Source organism: Protopterus annectens, chromosome 12.part0 (assembly GCF_019279795.1).
Source record: "Protopterus annectens isolate FY-2018-M chromosome 12.part0, PAN1.0, whole genome shotgun sequence".
Classification (NCBI taxonomy): Eukaryota; Metazoa; Chordata; order Ceratodontiformes; family Protopteridae; genus Protopterus; species Protopterus annectens.
The window spans coordinates 1,500,541,525-1,500,563,624 of record NC_056746.1 but is presented as its reverse complement, the minus strand read 5'-3'; the positions used below and the strand labels follow the sequence as shown (position 1 = coordinate 1,500,563,624).

Genomic DNA, 22,100 nt, shown 5'->3' with positions numbered 1-22,100 from the left:
CGCAGCTGGGCCAGTTGCTGTGCATGAGCCTGCACATTTTGGGACCTCTCCGCAGCAGCTGTATGGGGAGACATCACACATTAATTACACCTGCACAGTCACAAGTTGATTTTTTTCCATACTTACAGATAGATAAGAATGCGTACTACAGACAGGTGGGATATCCTGCGCTCGGGCTTCTTGGATCCACTGGTCCAAGAGTGCACCCCTCCTCCTCAGGTCATTATGGTGGTGACGTACCTGCTCACCAGTCTGGGGTATGCCAGTGGCACTGGTGATATCATATGCAAGCTGGTCCCAGGCTTCCGCTTTGTACTGCGAGCCCTGGTACTGGCCCTGCAGCAGCCTGCCATCATGTTTTTTAACTAGGAGCCCAGCCATGACCTTGGACTCCTGGATGCCCCAACATTGCACTCGGAAGCGCACACCTTCTCCGATGCCAGCCATTTGGTTCTGATTTGTGCAGTCCCAAATGGTTATGGCTGTATTCCTGCCTGTGCATTTAAATAGGGCAGTTTTCCCACACTTTTTTGTGATTGGCCAGTTTTAATATGCTGCACTATGCTTAGCTCCACGCAAATCCGCATAGCAATGCTTACACCAGCTAAGCAGAGCTGAATGCAGGTAAGCAATGCTTACACTAGCAAAGCATTGCTTAAATTTATTTTTTTTCATTAAAGTTATAAATTTTTTACATTTATATTTTACATATTCCCACCCCTACTGTGCTATACGTGAGCCATATGATTGACATCTATCATTCACATTCCTTAATAACTTGCCAGAGGGGGGATGCAAACCAAGCATGTTCTACATGCTATACCATGGCAGTACCACTACGGTACAGCAGCTTGATGACATTTTCTATCGCAGTAGCATTTGTCTGTCATTTTCAGGATTTCAGCCAGGCTAAGCATAGTGCTTAAACTTTGGATTTATTTCATGAAAAAAAAATATTATTAATTTTTTTTTATTTTTTATTCCTTTCCTTTTGCCCTACTGCTTCCATGCATGTAGGGCAAGCGTGCATACATTTGAGGGTGTGCACTTGAAGGCTGCTGCCTTCTATATGTGCTTGTGGTATTTTTTTTCAGTGTCCGCAGACACTGAAATGTTAGCTGTTTACATTTCACGTTTACTATACACTATTAGAGCCAGGCTCTAATGTTATATAGTTTGACAGTCATCCATGTCAGAAAGTGCCATACGGCACTTTCAGAGTGAAGGGGTGTGCTTAGGTGCTGGGACTGCTGACACATGCCCCCTGCGCTCGTTCCTGGTTCATGTCCATTTAGTTTAGATAGCAGTGCTCCTTCATGCATATACAAGGCATGCTTCTATCCTAAACGGACACGAACCACTCCGTGCAAGAATAGCCGTATTCTTTCACAGAGCTTCGTGAATGCAGGGGATGGTCTTTTTTCATATTCCCAATAGCATATGAACAAAACAGTATTATAACTCAGGACTTAGTAGCAGTTAAAACATTTAGTAAGAATGGTCTAATTTACTGGCATCAGTTGGTGAACACTAATAAAGTACTAATGATAGAGCAAATTATTAGTGAGTTCAACCTTGAAAATAACATGTGGTTAACACTGCAGGGATTAAGACAAAACAGTTTCAAACCAACAGACAGTAATGCAGAAGTCTGTTATGGAAAAGGTTCCTAAGTTCATAGGGCAGTTAATAACGGTGATGGAATTTCTCACAAATGGGAAACAAATTTTGTCAGTATTGTACAAATTAGTTAAAGAAGCATGAGTTCATAATAAACAAAATATATGGAAACACTATGAAACAGTTAATGGTAAAATGCCAGATGATAAAGATAAAAAAATAATTTTTACATCTTAAAAACTGACATCTTTATCACTATATTGGCAACTTTTCACATGACAGTTTATACACAGAACATACTTAGCACCACACAAATTAGAACTAATATACGTATAATAAAGAAAATAGATGTTGGAGGTGTAACTCACAATCAGTAGCCAATTTCAAGGCATGTTCTATGAATGCCATTTACATGAAAAAAGTTGGGAAAGTATTAACTATTTGTTACAGGCACTGTTCACTGATAATTTCCAACTTACAGAATCTCTAGTTTTGTTGAATACACCTGTGCCATCTTGTGTTCCAAGGCAAAAATATGTAATTGTGAGGACTCTCCTTGCTATTGCAAGGAAAAATATTATACAGAACTGGAAAGCTGTAACTCCTCCCAATTTTAAGCATTTCAAGAACATGGTTTTATCAGTCTTGCAGTTGGAATTGAAAACAATCAAGGAAAGAACAGAACAACCTACTTTCTTAAGCATGGCCTGGCAGAAAGTAAATTAAGTGTTGGGAACAGAAGACTGTAATAAATTATAATCTTATTCAAAGATACATTCAAGAAAACATTTTTTTCAAGTATAGACATTCTATGTAAATAGTTGGTTTTGTAATGTTTGTTTTTGGAATTGTTTCTCTACTTTAAGCTTTGACTATGTAAACATTTATTTGATATACATACTGTATATATGTTTATGTTTCTGAAAGTCAATAAAAAATTATTCAGTAAAAAAAGGACAGTTTCTTAGATGACAGGGTAAGTGCTCTGCAGGAAGCAAGCAGGCCCCATACTAGGAAACCACACTCAGCAAAATGGAAGGCATTTTTGTCTATGATATGAAACAAAAGGCATATCCCAAGGTAGAGCCACAAGACAATGGAACCTTAACTCATTAACACTGACAGCACTAACCATACCACAGTGTTAATCCCATCTGCATCTCTACATGTGTGAGATGCCTTGTACCACTCATGCCAATAGCATTTGTAAAGCAGACTACAGACAGTTATTTAGTTTCACTATGTCTCAATTACAGTGCCAGAATTAAGTACAGTCAGTGTCAGAGAAAATGACTGAGTAAGCAAGATGTGCAAAAAGTTGTTTTTCCTGTTCAACTGAGACAATCTCCTCACATATGATTTTCATTTTTGACTATCAGCTCTGCACAGTTGTGATGCAGCCTACCAGTAGTCCTGCGTATCACAATTAACTGGCTTTCCAGTAGGCATCAGTGAGTTAAATACCTAGCAGAGGCCTTCAGCCAATGCCCTTTCTGTGCTTCAATAAAGGCATATTTATTTATCATTGTGACTTTCTTCTGTATGGACCTCCTTTTAGCCCACTTAGTAATGACACTGTTCCTCAAGGATATTCTAAAGCTGTCCCTTCTCTTGGGATGTCAATTTTGTCCTAGAAAAACTTTATAATTCCTCAAAATAGCCTAGCAGCTCAGTGGCACCTAAATTTCTGTCCTGGAAATCCTTACGTTTGTTGTCTATTACCTCAGCTAGGAGACTCTCCGTGCTTCAAGCAGCAGTGTGCAAAGAGCAATACACTGTGTTCCATTGCAACAGGTCAAGCCTTAAAATGAATCCTTCTTTCATAAAAAATATGGTGTCCAAACTCACACTTAACCAAACCATTTAGCAAGTAGTTTTCTGTCCTAACTTCTGGAACAAAGGAAGAAGGATCGTGCACCTTCTGTATGTTTACAGGAACCTTAGATATTATCTGTTAAGGACCAAAGAACTGAGGTAGTCTGGGTAGTTGTCCATCTCCTTTATGTCAGATAGGCAGGGCTGGCCTTTTTCCGAGCATATGTTATCCATACAGCTAACAAACGTCATCACCTCTTTTTGTGAATCCAGTTAGTGTAAGGGCCAGTCTAACCCTCTCCACCAGCTAAGCTGCAATCACAGCAGCCTTGTGTAGGAGCACATCAGGCATTATTGTAAGACATCTGCATGGACCAATATGCACATTTTCTCCAAACACTAGTGGCTGGACCTTCAGTCAAGAACAGCAACATATTTTATCACTGCTGCCCTATAGGTCATAGTATGATCTCCTTTTCCTCCTGAGGCTTCAGTAGTGTTACTATAGATATGGAATTAAACTGCAGCAGTGTTAGATATGATGAACATATTAGACCTGTCTCAGTATACTCAGCAAAAGCATAGATGTTCTCATAAAGTCACTAATGCAGTATGGACTCACACCCAGATTCCTTTCTCTTGTTAGCAGGAAATCATATTCAGCTTAATGGAAGGCATTTTCTGTATGGTGTGAACCAGGGGGGATTGCATCCTGAAATGGGCAGAGGGTGTCTGGGATGGCTGGACAAGCATCATGAGCATAAAGTCAACATTTCTGCAAATATCTGTTTGTCACCTGAGATCTCAGGCTACAGGAAGAGTCCAGCTTCATATTGGGAACATCCAGAAACTCTGGAAGTCAGAACTGAAGGGGGGCATCCAGCTGTAGATGATTTTCATGGATAAACAATTATAGTGTGGCAGTGGTCATACTCAGACATCAGCAGTTATGGTGAGTATGCTTTTACAACTGTACTTTTCCACAGTGTCTTAGGAAACTGAAAGGAAAACAAGGGCTTTGATTAACAGCTGCACTAAAAGCACAAGTTAGAGAGAATTAGCTGGTATAGCAGAAATGAAAAGCAGAATCCTCACATACCTATCAACCGTACTGATTTTCTCTGTATTTACCGGTTTTGAGGTGAAAATAATGAGGTAACACAAGTTTCCATGTGGCTCCTTTAATTCCCATTTTTTTCAATTTTTTTTTTATTTCTATTTAAATTATGCTGACATCATCACTCATCCCACAATGTCATAAACATGCAGGGGCATGAGCCATGATGTCAGCTTCGTCAGTCCGTGCCTGACTGTATGTGCACTCTGAGAGGCAGTGCGGGAGATTTTCAAAAAAATAAAAATAAAACTTCCATTGCTTACAGCCACAGACTCCCCATGACTTGCACTGTGGCAGCCAGCCAACAAAGATGTCACATCAGTGGGAAGATGAACCCACCAGGCCCCTTTCAGGTATGTGCATTTAATTTGTGTTTGGATGTCTGAATGTGGTAAGTAGGGGAAAGAGTTTCTTGACTGAAGTCTGCAATTTTAACTGGACAGTTGAGATATTAACTAGTTACCAGTTTTTTAACTACTAAACAAGTGAGAAATTTTTACTGAATTTTGTGTAAGATGCAATGTTGTCATCAAGAAGCACTTGCTGATGTTGTTGCAAGTTAAGAAATAAAATACAGCCATTTGACTCGCTAAACAGATCGTGCTCATTCTGAGTTCAGTCATTGACAGTGATTATGGGATGCTGAAACAAAATGCTATGGATCACTAAACAGTGCTATTTTACTATATCCACTGGCATGCCTCTTGTTTTTTTTGCTCAGTAATCGGGGACAAAATAAGAAATAATGGGAGAATGAGGGACCAAAATTGGGGTTTGGGGACACGTTTTAAATATTACTGTAGTTTACTTAAAAGTTAAAGGAACAAAATGTTTTCATCAATGTGTATTCACTGAACAGTAGGAAGGAAGCGTAGCAGTCTAATATTTGACATTATTGGCTAACTGCAATACTCAAATGAAAAAGAAAAATCTAATGATGGACAGTCAAAAATATATGACAAAACCAGGGAGCAAGAATTCTTCCCAACCCTTTTCCTGAGTGAGTTGCGAAAGGGAGTGACAATAGCTAAGATCGACGTATTTCAGGGATCTGGAAACAAAACAGTAAGTCATATTGATGTCCGATGTCCCCCTCTCTTGAAAATAACTGTATTTATTATTGTACCCTGGACCCCTACCCATTATTAGGATGGACTGTTATTTCTGGCATTGTGTTTTGTTTCTTGTTAATTTGCACACTTATCGTATCTGATTACTGTCCCCTGCCATTCTGTCTTGAGCTACATATCTGAATTTCCGAAGGGAATTTCTTGTACCTATTAGAGGGACATTTATTTATGTGTTGATTAGGGTCTACTGTGCACAGAACTAATTTGTTATACTTTAATGTTCCAGTGTACCCCTTCCCCTTCTTCCACTATATTTTAACAACGTATGCACACATTCCATTATTCATGGCTAAAGATATTTGCATAGATATTATTTATGTTCCTGTCTGTAGCTTTGTAGCTTAGCTTATACTATTTAATAAAAGGAATGGTTAGAGTGGGTTCTCTGCGATCTGAGTGCAAGTAGTCACAGCATTTAGAAAAACACTTTGTTATGGTACCACACACACACACACACACACACACACACACACACAGTGCAGGAGACTCAAAAATAGGGACAGATTTAAAATATTGTACTTTTAATAACAGATTACTAGTAGTTAATTGTATTTTAATAAAATAAAATTGCATTTTAGTTTTATACAAGTTCAAAGTTTGCTAAAAGCTCAAATATTAATATAAATAAAACACTATTGTTCTGGTTATATTTTGTCCTTTGAATGTTGGTATCCCACATTTCCAATGGTGGGTGGGGTACATAATTATGCATGCAAATTTTATATTAATCAGCTTCCACATTTTTGGCCATTTGCACCCACTTTTCTTGGGCCTTTTTCCAGATGTTTGATGTTTTTAGGATGAGAGGTATGATACTGATTGCTGATAGCACTTCTTTATACTGAATAGATAGTGTAGGGTAATGCCAAACCTACCTTAAGCCTTATATGTCAGAAACCAACAAAGGGTCTTGGGTCATCATCCAAAGCCTTTTGAGAACCTACTAATGACATTTCAGGTGACATTACTCAGTTTATCAGGACCTTTACCACAAAGGTAAATACTACTCTATCTAAGGAAACCAAAGAGCACATTTTCTCTATTGAGAATCAGTTAGGCCAGCCCAAGCCTGTCACCTACCAGTACAGTATTTTTCTTGCATACATGAATGAAGGAAGGGTTAATTCTAAGGCTGAACCTGTTTCAGTGGAACACTGTGTACGGTTTATGATGTGTTTATGCATCGTTTGCTAGATAAACTTTTTATTGCAGATTGTGGCCAGCGTATTGTTTCTGTGTGTCAGAGCAGTGCTGTTTTGGATACATTTTAAATGATAATCTCTGCATGATATGTCACTGCTTTAAGTGATTATGTACCATTTACTGCAAGCTATTTACTATAAAGGTTCTCATTTAAAGTAACTTGCTTACTCATCACAACACAAAAATCAAAGCTTCTTACCATCACCAGCATTTTTTGATGATACAGTAGCCAACCTAACCTTTATACTTAGCTGTATGAGAGGGTAGGGCAATGCTTTAAAGGGACTGCTACTTTGCACTTTTTTGACTATAGACCACCATCTGCTGGTGAATGGCCATATTGCAAGTGCAAGACAATACAGAAGTACAAAAGTAATCCTAGAAGTACTCTGCTGTTTTACTCAGATTGTGGTATTATTCTTGCTACCAGTAGAAATGCTTATTAATTAATTAAAAAAATGTTAAGAATGATGCAGGGTCTTTGCAATTACAGCATTCTTAAAAGACAGTTATACAATGTTTGTGGTGATGCAATCCAAACAAGAGCATTTCAAGTTTATAATGCAGTCTGTTTGAACCTCTAATTTCCTACTAAAAATGCCTGTAAGAAGCGATTTCCCTTTCAGATCTTGTATGTTGTGTGTAAACTACCTGCAATGTGAAAGACTTGGAAGAAGAGGTTTTCATTATAGCCATCCAGTTGTCAGTTATTGATTTATTGATGTTCCATGGGTTGGTCAACAATTTTGGAACATTCTGAATATATTTATGTCATTGCTTAAAAGTATAAATTCAGACTGTAGCAATAGTGCAGAGTTGTAAGCTTCTCTTCTTAAAAAATTTCATGGTAGAAAACACTTGCAGAGGTGGTAACTGTAAGACAATAGACTCAACAGTGAATCCAGCATTATTTGGGATAAGACTTCAATTTAAATTCTGCATTTCCCATATACTAAACACTAGTCCATGTTCATGTTCCATTTAATTGGTCATTTGGGTTGTTTTATGCAGTATTGAATGTAACTAAGTCTAATGAACATATTTCATTTTTATCTGTGTGTTAATCCATATTCAGCTAAGGTACAGGGAGCATGTTTTGCTTTATAATTTCATTTGTTATAGAGAGTCTCAAGTCTTTTGAGGAAGGCCTGGTATAAAGTAAAATATGCTGAGTTATTGCTGGAACGCTTACATGTAATATACCTAGATCTCATACTGAAAATGTGAAAGTTGCCAAGGGTAAAATCACTGTTTGTTTTGTAGATTGCAAAGCTGCACAGTGAACTGGATATGGTACAAATTAATGTAAATGTTATGTCAGCAATCCTATTGGAAAATACCCATGGAAATGAAAATCCAGAAGACTGTGAGCTTTTACAGGTATTTCATTTGCATTTCCTTGTTCACAAGCCCCCTGTTTATTTATATGTGTTAATGTTATGTCATTTCACCACTACATGCACCTACAACTGGCAGACAGCATGCTTTAACTTGTAAGAGTTTCCATGTTATTAATTTATAGACATAAAAAATGTAATAGTTATTGCAGTTTCATCATGTCTTATATTCACATAAATCCATATATCCAGAAAATAATATTTAATTGTCATCTTTGAATAACTTTTTGTGCAGCACCAGCCCTAATCTCAAATTCTAGAGTGATTTGATGAATCTATTGCTTTTAGTAAGGTTTTAGTCATATATATATATATATATATATATATATATATATATATATATATGCATAATTTGAGGGTACAACTGAAATAGTCATGGTCACTGCTCGGTGCAGAAGGTTTTTCATATTGCATGCCAGCTTTGGCTGGTTCAGGTCAAGTCTAAGTAACATCAAAGTTACTGAAAGTCATTGTGACACATCCTACCTTAATATCACAAACTAGGCAATACTGGAGAGCTTACATGCAATAAAAATGAAATAGGAAGTGTTTACTCCAAGTGTTTTTTTATTAATCTTTCAAATAGTTCCATTGTATAATAATCTTAGTACATTTTCTGATAAGTAAAACAGCATGATTAACTATATACAATATTTACAGTTGGCCTGAAATTAAATTATTATATTGATCAGTCTAGTCACAGTAACATCATATTAATGAGAGATCATTTGTTCCTTTTTCTTTTATTCTCATTAGGAATTTGAATTCAAGTTTCATGTCTCAATAAGTGATAGTATTTTTTCCCATGGATTCTTGTTCCATCGTCTTGGTGCTAATCTTAGTTATTTTAGGAAGTGTTAATGTCCATGTAACATGTCCTTCCTAAACCCAGTTATTGGTAAAACCTCTGTGTATTTCATGGAAGCTGAGAAGTGTTTCTCAGCAGTTTTTTTTTGAGTGAACATGTGAATAACCAATGAATGGTCTTTATTTATTTATTTTATTTATTGACATTTGTTAACTGGGTTGGTCCAGCTGGGCTTGGGGCCCGTTTTCAGTGGAGACCCAAGGAGAAAAGCTCCAGTATACAAATAGTTTCTAGTAAAATCAAAAATTGACTCAAAAAGTAGTTATACAGTTATGTTAAAGACATAGGCAAGAAAAAAGAGGCACAAAGAAAAAATGTGTATACAGCAAAAAGAAAAAAGAAAATTAAGTAACAATAATATGTACATGTTTACAACTACTAGTTTTAGGTCAGCTGTGTTGAATTGTGCAGTTTAGAAAAGTATCCAATGAGGAGGAGAACTAACAGTATGGAGAGAGACTGAAAGAGGCTATATAAGAGGGGTAAGGGGGGTTAGGGTGGGGTTTGACAAGGGCAGAGTTTAGAGTTTAGTAGATGGAGTTTGAGTTTTTCCTTAAAGTGGGTTGGGTGAATGATGGAACAAATTGTGTTTATATAGTAGTTTGCCTACTGTTTTTCTTTGGTTGGTAAATGTGTAATAGTTGTTGATTGGAGGTACGGAGAGTCCGAGGAGGGGTATAGATAGAGATGAGGGAAGAGAGAGCAGGACAGGATGAAGGTTTGTAAAGAATGGAGTGCAACATTTGAAGTTGTGATAGAAGTAGTAGGTGAGGGAATTCTAGCCAGTGGAGGAAGTTTAGTGCTAAGCAGTAATGAGTATTGTATGGAGAGTTTGTGATAAATCTAGCTATCCTGTGGTATGTTTGTTGCAGTGTATTCAGGGTTGTGGTTTGAATGCTGGTAAGTACTGGGGCAGCATGTAGAAGGGAGGGAAGAAGAAGGGCTTGAGCAAGGGAGTCTAGCATTTGCAGTGAGAATTTTATTACGATACAATAAACCAAGTTTCTGGTGTGTCTTTTTTATGCATTGGAGAATGTGCAAATTGAATTTGAGTTCATCATCAGTGATGACTCCAAGGAGTTTAGTGTGAGTTTCTGATTTGATAATGGTGTTATTTGAGGAGGTAGTAGTAAAGGTAGTTTTGTGATAATTAAGAGATTGGGGAAGAAATAGTAGGAGTTTGGTCTTTTTGGGATTAAGGATGAGTAGATTACTGGACAACCATTGCTCTGTGGATTGAAAGGCTTGTTGGGAAAGTGTGTGAAGTTCAGAGATATTATCAGAGATAGAGATGAGAGTTGAGTCATCTGCATATTGGATGAGGGAGGATTGTTTACAAGACGTGTAAAGATCATTGGTAAAGACATTGAAAAGCAGGGAGCCCAGAATGGAGCCTTGTGATACCCCTGTATGGACTGGTATGAAAGGAGAGGAGGAAGAAAGCCATTTCACAGATTGCTGTTTGCTGGATAGGTAACTGGAGAACCAGGCAAGAGAGGAAGAGGATAGGTTAAGATTTGAAAGTTTAGAAAGCAGAAGGGGATGGGAGGCTTTGGAAAGATCGAGGAAAAGGCAAGATATGAATTTATTTTTGTCTAGGGCCTCAGCAATGATATGAGTAAAGGATAAGAGGGCAGTAGTAGTACTGTGGTTGGGATGGAAACCATACTGAGTGGAAGTGAGAAGATTATGCTGAAGGAGGTATTTGAGTAATTTCTTTAATACTTCCAGTAACGATCATCTTAACTGACAAGATAAGATCCCATACACAGTGTGTGGCTGCATTTCAGCAATTATGATTTGAGAGCTTTACATGTAACCATTAAACATCTACTGAAACTGCAATTTAATGTAAGAGTAGGGGACAGGGGATTGTAAAAGTGTTGCCTCATCATCTGTCATGTAAAGCATGCAGCTACCTATGAATACTGAAAGTCATTTCTGAATAGGAAATACAAGATCTCTGTAGATGCAGGAGGAGCAACAATCCAGGCTTGCTAAAGGAGAAGATAATTATATGCAGGTCACAGTGAATTGCCATAACAAGATGTCATACAGTTAGAAATGTAAATATGCTAAAGGAGGAGATAATGATATGCAAATCATGGTGCATTACCATAACTGAATCATGATAGCATTGTCAGTATGGGAGAAGTTAATGGTATATAAGCCATGAGAGATTATTGGAACAGAATATCTTGGCATTATTGCAAAGGAAGGAGATAGTGATGTGCAAGTTGTGGGTGAATTACCATACACAAGACATCATGGTTTGATCACTAATGGAGAAAATAATGGCATACAGGTCACAAATGAGTCATCATAGACATGACATCATGGCATTTTGCTGGAGGAGGATATAGTGGTATGCAGATCATGGGTGACTTGCCATAGCAAGACATAGGTTCATAGGTGTATACTAGACTAAGATCCACTAGGGCCCTTATAAGCCGAGCAACCCAAATGTGACCCACAACTTTAGGAACTCTGCTTCACATAAATGGGGAGACCTTCACGTAATGGTATTGTCACTGAAAGAGGAGATGATCCCATGTATGTCACAGGTAAATGCAGTGCAATGGCTAACTACTGGATAACAGTTTTCTAGGAGATGTTGTTTTGGTTTCAGCATCAGCCTCTCAGCAGGCACCCCTCTGTGTTGAGAAGGGAAGTTGCTGCTTTCTATGCTTTACCCATGATTCTTAAGAACTCTTTACTCTTGACATTGTAGTGTCCATCTCTTATACCTTAAAGCATGGTTTGATGGATATAAACTTTCAACCTTACCTTTTCATGGCCCTATTATCTCTGTCAGATGGCAAAATTGTATAGGTTTTATAAGCTAACTGAGGACTTAGCGTTTCTGTACAAAAGCTTTGTAGCAGATCTTTCTGTTTTTTTTTTCTATTTCCACTGATAAATCTGTTAAGCTTCTACCAGCAGATAACAGGGCCATGAAAAGGTATGGTAAGAAAGTTTACACCTTTGCTATTCTTGCCTTTATGGTCTTAAGTTCCCAGTCTCAAATGACAAAATAACTTGTGTCTTTTTTAAGGAACTTAAATAAGACCATGGGTATCCGCATTCCAATTAATGCAGCTGTAATGCTGCAGAGGCTTCTTCCAGGGCTGCTGATAATGGATCTGTTAAAAGATTGCTTGTCTTTACCTACAGTTCCTCCTTGAGGATGTTAAGGTCAAGCTTTTGGATTCCCCCCTTTGTAGAAAACTCTTACTTGGACCTTCTGCAGCAGACCTGTTCAAGACTTTGCAAAGGAAGGGTAAAGTAATACAGGACTTTAAAACAGAATTTTCTCACATTAGTACCTAAGTATCAAGGAATTGACCCTGCTAAACCCACTTCCTTTGTCCACAAGGAGCAGAAGCCCTGTTAGAAGGGCAAGAAGCAGTCCAGAAAAAGATTTCATGACAAACCTACCAGAGATACTAAATCTGGAAAATCTCCTTTTCCAGACAAGTCAGTCTTCTTTTGACTATCTACTGCCCAATTCCTCTTTCTTCAGTCCAGGAATTCCCTTCTCAGAAAGGCTAAATTTGTCCCTTCCAGCCTGGGAATTCATCACTACAGATCAGTGGGTGTTATCCATCATTCAGCATGGTGACAAGATGTCTTGGGGGGAATTTTCATTGGTGAGAGGAATCCCTCCTCCCCTTTCAGTCATGTTCACCTCCTTCCACCTCTCTTACAGGGCCTCATTGACCAGGGTATCGTAGCACTGGTGCCCCACTAGCCCCTAGGAAACTGCTTTTGTTTAAGACTTTCTAGTCCCCAGAAAAGAGAGAGCACTTGAAGACCCGTTTCTAAACTTATCCCATCTAAACATCTTTCTGGAAGTACCAACTTTCAAGATGCTGTCCCTGGAAACTTTCCTTCCGCAAGCCTTTGTAGTTGCCCTAGACTTGAAGGATATATACCTATATATCCACATTCACCTATCTGCAGAAAATTCCTCAGGTTCTATGCTTTTTCATTGCACTTTCAGTTCAATCTTATTCTTCTGATTATCTACCACTACCAGGGATTTCACAAAGTGTCTTGCCTCAGCTATTGCTTTTCGCAGAACCTAGAGAATACAAAATTTCCCATACCTGGACAACTTTGTTATCCAGCCTTCACATGACACTATGAGACTGCATCTCATTTTTACAATCTCACTTCTAAAAGACTGGAGTTGGCCCTCAATCTCCAGAAATCTTCTCTGACACCCTCCCAGGATATGATGTTCTTGGACTGCAGACTGGATACCCATTGTTGACAGTCTTTCCCCCTCAGGAGAACCCTGGGATATGTGATAGCAACCATCTCTATGGTGCTATTTGTGAAGCTGTTCTTGACAAAGATCCAGTGATACCGGAAATCTCACTGGTGCTAGTACTGTCACCCAGTGGACTTCCAAATCCCTCTTTTACCCATTCTGAAGAAAACGTTAAAGTGTTGAACTTCTCAAATCCAAGTAAATCTGGGTTTTCCCTTCTACCCACCCATTCTGTACCAGGAAATGCACACTGCATCAGATCTGGTTTGGGAAGCAGGGATGGGCTCCTCAGAGCCATTTGTCCCCAAACAGATGAGAGTGGACATCAGTGTCAAAGAAATGAAGGCCTTTATTTAAGCCCGTCAAGTGTTGTCTCACCTATGGAACCCAGGGCATTTCAGGATATTTATAGACAACGCCACAGTTATGTGGTACATCAACAAACAGGGGTGACCAGGTCCTACCAGCAGTGCAGGCTACCTCTTCTAGTATGGGATCAAGCTGTAAAAGCAAATCTGTCTCTGTCTTCAGATGGAATGTAAACTACCTATAGTGTGCTCACAGATTCTCTGAGCAGGACCATGTAAGACCCCCACGAATGGATGCTAAACAGAGAGATCTTCTTAGAGTAAGCCCTCAGATACATTTGTTTGCCTCCACTCAGAACAGACAGTTCAATCTAATTTGCCACAAGACTCCTTGTCCCCCACCCCAATCCCATTCCCAAAGATTCTACTGAAGATCCAATGGGACAGACCAAAAATCTTGCTGGTGACTTCCTTCTGGCTGAGGCAGCACTGGTCCCCAAACTTTCTTCTTCATCTAGCCAGGGACCATTACTATGAGGTTACCCCACACAGTAGACTTGCTGTCATGGAAACAGGGCTTTCTGCTTCATCCCAACCAACAGGCTTTCAACCTGATAATGAATAATAGAATTTTAATTCCTTTTAGACACCATCTAAGGATGTGCTTCAAGTGCTCCAGGAGGTGTGAAAACCTACCACTAGAAACGTTTACATCTCCAAATGGATACAATTTTCTAATTAGTTTCTTAAGAAGAGTGAGAACCTCCTCTAGGTGGGAGTCCCTACAATTTTGTCCTAGTTGTTTGAGCTACTCAATGATGTGACTAGCCTGCTCATCAAGGCACACTGGCCCATCTTTTCTGCTGCATGCCACTTAATCCCCCTTTGCTCTCAAGAATTGAAGTCAAATAGTTTCTAAAAACTGTCTTTCATTTGAATCCATCTAGGATCGCTATCTTACCTCCTTGGAATCTCAAATTTATTTTGAAAAATGTACATTTCCACATATTGAACCAGTGGCCTCCACCTCCCTAAACATTTGTACTTAGAAAACTGTTTTACCCATGGCCTTTACTTCTTCCAGAAAGATTTCTGAGCTACACACCCTTATGGCCACTCCTCCCTTCCTTACCTTATGTAAGGGTAGGGTTTCTCTTAGGTGTAACTCTTCTTTTATGCCCCTGGTGGTAAATTAATGGTCTGTCAATCAGGCTAGAAATATACCTACCTTCTTCCCAAACCCACGGAACAGGGGGAAGAAGCACATACCCTCCATGGATGTCCACAGACAACTCAGATTTTATCTTGACAAGATTAAAGATATTATAAAAATGGACCAGCTTTTTGTTTCCTTCCAGGAAGGCAAGTTGGGCAACCCAGTCTCTAAACAGACAATCTCCAACTGAATCTCAAACTCTGTATCGTTTTGTTGTTTCTACCATGGCAAGTCCCTGTTTTCACCCATGAAAATATACTCCAGAGCCATTCTGGAGGCAGCCACCTGCTCCTTTGTACACACCTTGATAAAACAGAGTGGATGCTGTTCCTGGATCACGGACTTCTTCTGGATTAGCTATGGGAATGACTCATCAATATTGGAATATTAATCTAAGGAAGGGCAGTTTACTTATTTATTTATTGACTAATTGAGATTTAGTTACCGAGAAAGTCTTACTGGGTAGAAGCCCCTATTCAGAGGAGACCCGGGGAGAAAAGCTCCAAATTATTACAAAATATTTTAAGAATAATAATTTTACAATCTTCAAAAATAAAACAAAAACATCTGCAGTTTACATAATTATAGCAAATTAGACATAATATAAAAACATTGGTCAAGAACTGATACAAGGTATATGACAATAATTTCATATTTGGAGAAATTTTAGACAGTTTGTAGAGAAATTAAGGGTAAATTAGTCTAATACAGATATGAAATTGCTGTATGAAGTGAGGGAAAAACAGGCTAATGGTATACTTAGAGAGAAGGTCAGGGAAGAACATTAGAAAACAGTAGGGAAGTGAGTAAAGAAGGGAGAGTAATGAGGTATAAAGAATGAAAAGGTACTTGTTCACATTTAGGGATGTGGTTTATCCTGATTTTGAACTAGAACAGAGCCAGATTTTAGCTTGGAAGTCTTTCAGAGTGGTTTGAAAGATGGGAAGGAGGGTATAGACCTGATGTATATATATAGGTAAGGAGTTCCAGGTCTTAGCAACCTTGTATGAATACAGAGAATGCCCATCAGATTTTCTAGGTTTATACACAGACAGGAGTTTTTGGTCATTGGATTGCAATGACTGACTGGGAACATAAATCATATTGTCTCCTCTTAAACCCAGTCACTATCTTCCTTCATGGAGTAAAACCTGCGGTCACTACATCTAACCTTGAAATTGCAGGAGCTCTGCCACAGTGTCTTACACCTACAAGTTTACTGAGAATTTTGTACAGTTGTGTAAGATATTACCATAACAGTAGATGTCCTACTGGTCACTGTTATAGTATTACATTATGTTGTACTAATACTTATCCACCCTCTGGACTGGGTGGGGGGGATCAGTCCCCCCCTCCTTTAAGCTGACCTTGTATTTTTTCTTTGTTGTATTTAGTCTGGCTTCTCCAGGGTATCCTGGCTTTAGGCAGTCTGAGGATTGTATGCTCCTATGTCCACTTATGTACACCTACACTCATGAGCTTAAGTCATACTCTGGATGTATGAGCACCTAGAAGTTTTTGGCTTTGGAATGCAGGCTGGACATCAGGTTACTGAGGCGAGATAACCATGTCAGTATTTGAATACTACAGCAGTGACCAGTAGGGCATCAGCTATTCTGGTAAGTACTTATGAAACGGCACTTTCTTCATAATATCCGGTGCTGCAGTACTTTTGGGAATTCTGCTTACAGACACCCAACAGTCAACCGACTTCCAAAGCCCCCCCCCCGGCCTGTCAGATGCTGCAAAGGGACATCTTCAGGAATCATCTTGTTATTTTTATGACACAATTGATTAATCCTAGTTTGTGTCATCAGTCTAGTAGTTATATCCGATTTCAGCAGGGTAAGTGACAAAATGTATGACTAGATGTCTGTTTTTAAAAAAAAAAAAATTACTTTATCAGATGTGGTGGTGCTGCGGTAGCGTTGTCGCCTCACAGTAAGACGTTGTCTTGTTCGATTCTCAGCTAGAGCGTCTTCTGTGTAGAGACATGCGTGAATGGGCATACCTTCGTTGAAGGTTGTGCATCAGGGTCAGCAACTCGGCACGTAAAAATCTACTGCCAATCATTAGCGAACCGGAGTTCAGTTGTGGCGACCCCTAACCGGGAAAAGCCGAAAGACACAACAAGATGTAGAAATCAAATCCCCATTAGGAATTCTATCAGTTGTGACTTTTTTGCCTGGGTCTGGTGGATGATGTCCTCGTGAAATGTCTGCATAGTGCATCTTTTAATAAAAGGACCTTACATTTTTAGACAGAATCTCTCCAGGAAGGCTTATCTCTGAAGAGTGCTTCTTTCCGGTCTTTTTCTGGTAACTCATCCAATCTTGTTGGATGTGTATGGATCTCCTGACTAAGAATTAGAGATCCCTAGTTCATCCCAACTTGAAGACACTAATGATGAGAATGTGGATGATTTTACCCTCATCCCATTTTAGACACATTTTATTAAGATGTACATCTTTAAAGAGGATGGAAACCTAATACAAGAAAATCATAGATTGCAAAGTGGAAAACATTTTCCCTGTGGTTTCTCAGCAGAGACCAGGACCCAGAATCTATCCAGGGGTCACAGGTTCTCACCTGTCTGTCATGTCCCTACAAAACGGGTTATCATATGCCTCTATGAACGTACACATATTAGCTATCCTAGCCTCTGTGTTAACAGAACCATCAGTGTATTCCCAGATGCCAAATGAGCAATTCATAAAAGAGGTATTACCTCCAAGATCACATAAAAAAAATTACTTCACCATGGGATCTGAATTATGTCTTGGCAAAGTTCACTTTTCCCCTTTTTTAACTGTCTGCCTCAGAGTCTCTCAAATCTTCTGTCCTGGAAAACTGCATTGCTGTTACACTAACCTGTGCTAGATGAAGTTCAGATCTGCAGAGCATCACATGTAAACAGCCCTTTCTAATCTTTCACGAGGACAGAGTCACCCTAAGGACTAATTTTTCCATCGTGCTCAAGGTAGGGTGGTGAAAGAATTGTTCCTGAGTGAAGCTTTTCATCTCTCTGTATTTTTCCCTTCATCCCAGAGTGATGGAAAGAATCTTGTACTCACCAGGTGTGTGCAGGGAAATGAGATCTTACTTGGGCATTTTATTTCTTTTGCTAAGGATAGAAAGGGTAAGACTGGTAAAAAACAGTATCAAAAACAGATGAGTAACAAGCTGATGCAATATGCTCTTTCTTGGCAAGAAAGTTCCAGGTAATAATAGTTGCTGTTTCACATGGGCTATTGTAGCTACTACAGCTTTCATACTGGAAGCAGCAATGTGGTCTTCTGTATACACCATTTCAAACATTATAACCAGAACAAAGTTTTCATGGCCTGGGCAGGCTTTCCACAGCGCCTCTTACCGGCCTATTCCTAGAGCCAACCGAACACTAGTCTATAAACTGTAGGAGTCTTCCCAAAAGGTGCTACTGCTGTAGTTGATTTTTTGAAGGACATTGTACAACTGTGTTAGTAACTTACCTTAATTATAGATGAGTTAGTATATCCATTGTTGCAGTACCAATTCCCTCCCAGTATACTCTCTTTTCTTGTGGCATAGATGGGTAAGAGTGGGCACCTCAATCACCTTTTGCCACCTACAGATCAGTCACCTTCCTACCCCCAGGGTTAAGCAGCAGCAGCATTGTGACTTAGTTTGGAGGTCTTCTGGTTGGGATTCATACACTGGTGAGGGGTGATTCCTGTGGTGGTATGCCTTAGCACCCTTGCGCTGGATTTCTGTTGCCATGTATGAAAGGTCAGAAGATGGTGTTGGCTGACATCCCTTTATACCAGCAACACCCTAACATCTGAGTGAAAGAGTATCAATCAGGTAAAGAAGGGAAGGGTGAAAATCTCTAGAAGTCAGGCAAGCTGTCAGCCTTTTGTAGGCAGAAATTCCCAAGAGTCAACACTGCAACTGTGGGTATACTCCTGCATCTACTTCTCATGTGTCATTTGTGAATATTAATATAATTCATATGCTTGTCTTACAAATGTAAGAGAACTATATGTTATGTGTATATTAAACTACTGGTGCAGAAGTGTGTGGTGAACTGTATGTTATGTACTGAGCTTCAAGAATGTAACCACAGTGTACCCTACTGGAAAAGAGCAGAAATGTATATAAACTCTATACCTGTGCAAATGTATGATGTCATGTTGTCCTGTTTCGCCTTCATTCTTACTTGGATGCGTTTGGAGCCGATCCTCGGCTCTGACTCGGCCGAATACACAGCTGAAGTCTCAAACTTGGTTCGTGGCAGGTAGGTATCCCATGATGCAGTGGTGCAACTCTCCAGATCTTGTTTGCCGCTTTACAAGGTTGGATGTACTCTTCTTGCCCGTGGCTACATTTTTTTGTCTTTTTACACATTACTAGCCTAAACTTTTGGGAGTCATACATTAGTAGTGTTTTTGTGTGCTTTTAGAGTGTAGCTTACTTTATCTCCTTTCTGATGTCGTTTCTTCACAGGCCTACTTTTGTATCCCATAGTTAATTATTGTAGGTGGTGCCTTATTATAATACCTGTAGTGTTGTGTGTTGTTTTTAGTCTACACTCATAGTTAGCTAGTTTGTTATTTAGCTCATTTAAATTATAGAGCTAATTGCCCATTTTAGTTAGAGGGCTTGTAGTTTTATTGTTAGTGTTCTGTCTTTTGGTATCTAGGTCCGTTTAAGTTAGAGGTCCTAGTGCTCGCTTTTAATCAGAGCAAGCTAGTTTCCAAATATATCTCTAATACTTCTTAGATGTGCAGTGTTTGTTAGGTTAGTGTGTGTTTATATATCTGGCAGTGTACTGAGTTATTTGCTGTTTGTAATCCTTTTGGGAACTTCCTTCTTTTATCATGTCTAAAGACACTAGGGAGAAAGAGCATAAGTCTTCGGGCTTTAAAGAATGTCAGAAATGCACTCAGAAAATGTCAATTACTGACAGACATGTAATTTGTGTATATTGTCTAGGGACTATACATCTACAGGAGAATTGCACTTTTTGCCACTCCTTTAGTACACGTGCGTTACAGGAGAGGAGAAACAAACTGATTGTTAAGGGACTCAAAGCCAACCTTTGAGGAAGCTGTGCAGAGTGCTTCTTCTTCTTCATCCTCCTCTTCTTCTTCTAAGAGGGATAAACCATCCAAAAGGCCATCTCCTGTCTCTTCGGCTCAGTCTGAGCCCCCAGAAAATTGTCAAAACTTTCTAAGCCATCTACCTCCTCACCTCCACAGGCCTCACAACCAATGGAGGTCATCATTATTGACAAGCCTAGTTCTTTGGCCCCAAGGTTTTTGGAGCAGCAAGATACCATGTCTCGGAGCCGGTCCATTGACATTCCACCGGTCTCCCCTACCTTGAGATCTCCCTCTCATTTTGGAGAGATCTCATTCACCTTCTCTATCCTCCAGGTCCACTAGGAGCATATCTGATGATGACGTGGAGCGGGTGGTATGCTGACTTTTGATGTCGCCGGCGCTAGCTAAATTGTCCTCGGCTCCGACCCATCAGGTCTCGGAGCCTTCCAAGACTCTTGCATCCACTGTTGTTCCTCCTGTGAGCCAAGCTGATCTTCAGAGCTGGAGTGCCTGGTTACCACTTACTGTAGAACCGTCGGTTCCAGGACCCCCTTCAGAGGTTATGGAACCGACATCTGCTCTTACACTCTGCACTGTCCAGGGTGTCTGGGAGCCAGGGTTCTCCGGTCGGCCCTGGGGGGGATGCACGGACCCGAACTTCTTTGGCTCCGAGCCTACCCCTCAGTGCATCTGCTCGGGTGAGCTTGGCTCCTACATCGGCCTCAGAGCCGGTCTCTCTAGGGCCAGAGGTGTCCTCAGAACCGATGGGATCTGCTTTCGAGCTAATGAGGAGTGCGCTGTCCCCCTCTACAGCTCTACATAGAGATACCAGCATTCGTCCTCCCAAGGCACTGGCTACTGTCTTGGCACCACCCCATCCACAGGATAGCAGAGATCCAGAGCCTCAAGATCCCCATTGGGCGAACCCCTCTCTTCTGAAGCCTCCCCAGAATACCTTTCTGAGGAGCCCCCTTGAAAGCGGACATTCCAGAGGAAGCATATAAACTCCCCTGATGAGTCTGTCACCTCAGACACTGACCTTGAGGGGTCAGAAGGGTCCCCACAGTCATCCTCTGATGATATCTCATTTTGTAGATATCCTGGAGATCCTAAAGCAGAGAGGCAGCTGGAAAACTATCACCTCTTCGGATGAGGAGTCAGTGTACCTGAAGGCCTTTGGATCTCAACCTTCAGCCTCCTGGGTGTCTCAGGCTTTTGATGAACTAATGGACTTGGTCAGTCGAAAGGTGTGGGAGTCACCTGACACTATGGAATCAGTCCCTCAGAGGCCAAACAAGTTTTTGTCAGCCCCTACTGTAAAAGATTTTCTCACAAAGGGTGTACCTGTAGATGCTATGGTGGTGGCAGCAGCCAGCAAGAAGGAACTTTCTGAGACATCCTCATCTGTGTATCCTCCAAACAAAGATTTTCGAACGATGGATAGATACAGGAAGCATGTGTTTTCGTCAGCGACTTTTACACTCCAATCACTGAACTACCTCACACACTTTACAAGGCTGCAAAGAGATCTCCTGAAAGAGCTAGGAGACACTCTACAAGGTTCATTAGCTGCGGGGGTGACTAAGAAAGTCTCCTTCCAGCTAGCCACCTTAAATTCTATTGTCAATACGTCCATGAGACTTATATCTTATGCAGCGGATAGAGTGAGTAATGCAGTAGGTTCAGGAGTTTCCTTGAGGAGACCCTCCTGGATGCGCTTGTGTAATTTTGCAGAACCTTTTCAGTGTACGTTTACTAATGCCCCCTTTGATGGTTCTTCACTTTTTGGATCCAAAATAACAGACACACTCACCAGATGCGAGCAGGAAGGGAAAACTCTCTCTCTCTGTACTGTCAAGACCTTACCCTAAAGATCAGAAGAGTGGAAAAATGTGGTTCAAAAGATCCCATGGAGCTTTCCAAGATGCATGAGGTGAATCCTTCCCCAGGTGCAGAGGGGAGGCAACAATGGTAGATGTCATCCTAGAGGCAGAGGGGGTGAGCAAAACCAGGGTGACCATGATTCCTTTCGCGGACGTCCCTGTCAGCGATCCTGAAAGGAGGCC

At 40.1% G+C, this 22,100-nt stretch overlaps 1 protein-coding gene across 3 annotated transcripts in view; it reads left to right on the top strand.

Annotated features, from left to right (window-relative positions):
• TOM1L1 (target of myb1 like 1 membrane trafficking protein) overlaps window positions 1–22,100 on the top strand; it is a 1,502,644-nt gene that overhangs the window by 793,301 nt on the left and 687,243 nt on the right. For all 3 annotated transcript variants that reach the window (XM_044090473.1, XM_044090474.1, XM_044090475.1), the window contains one exon: window positions 8,149–8,265. In XM_044090473.1, coding sequence (XP_043946408.1) covers window positions 8,149–8,265 — 117 coding nt within the window. The remainder of the gene's footprint in view (window positions 1–8,148; window positions 8,266–22,100) is intronic.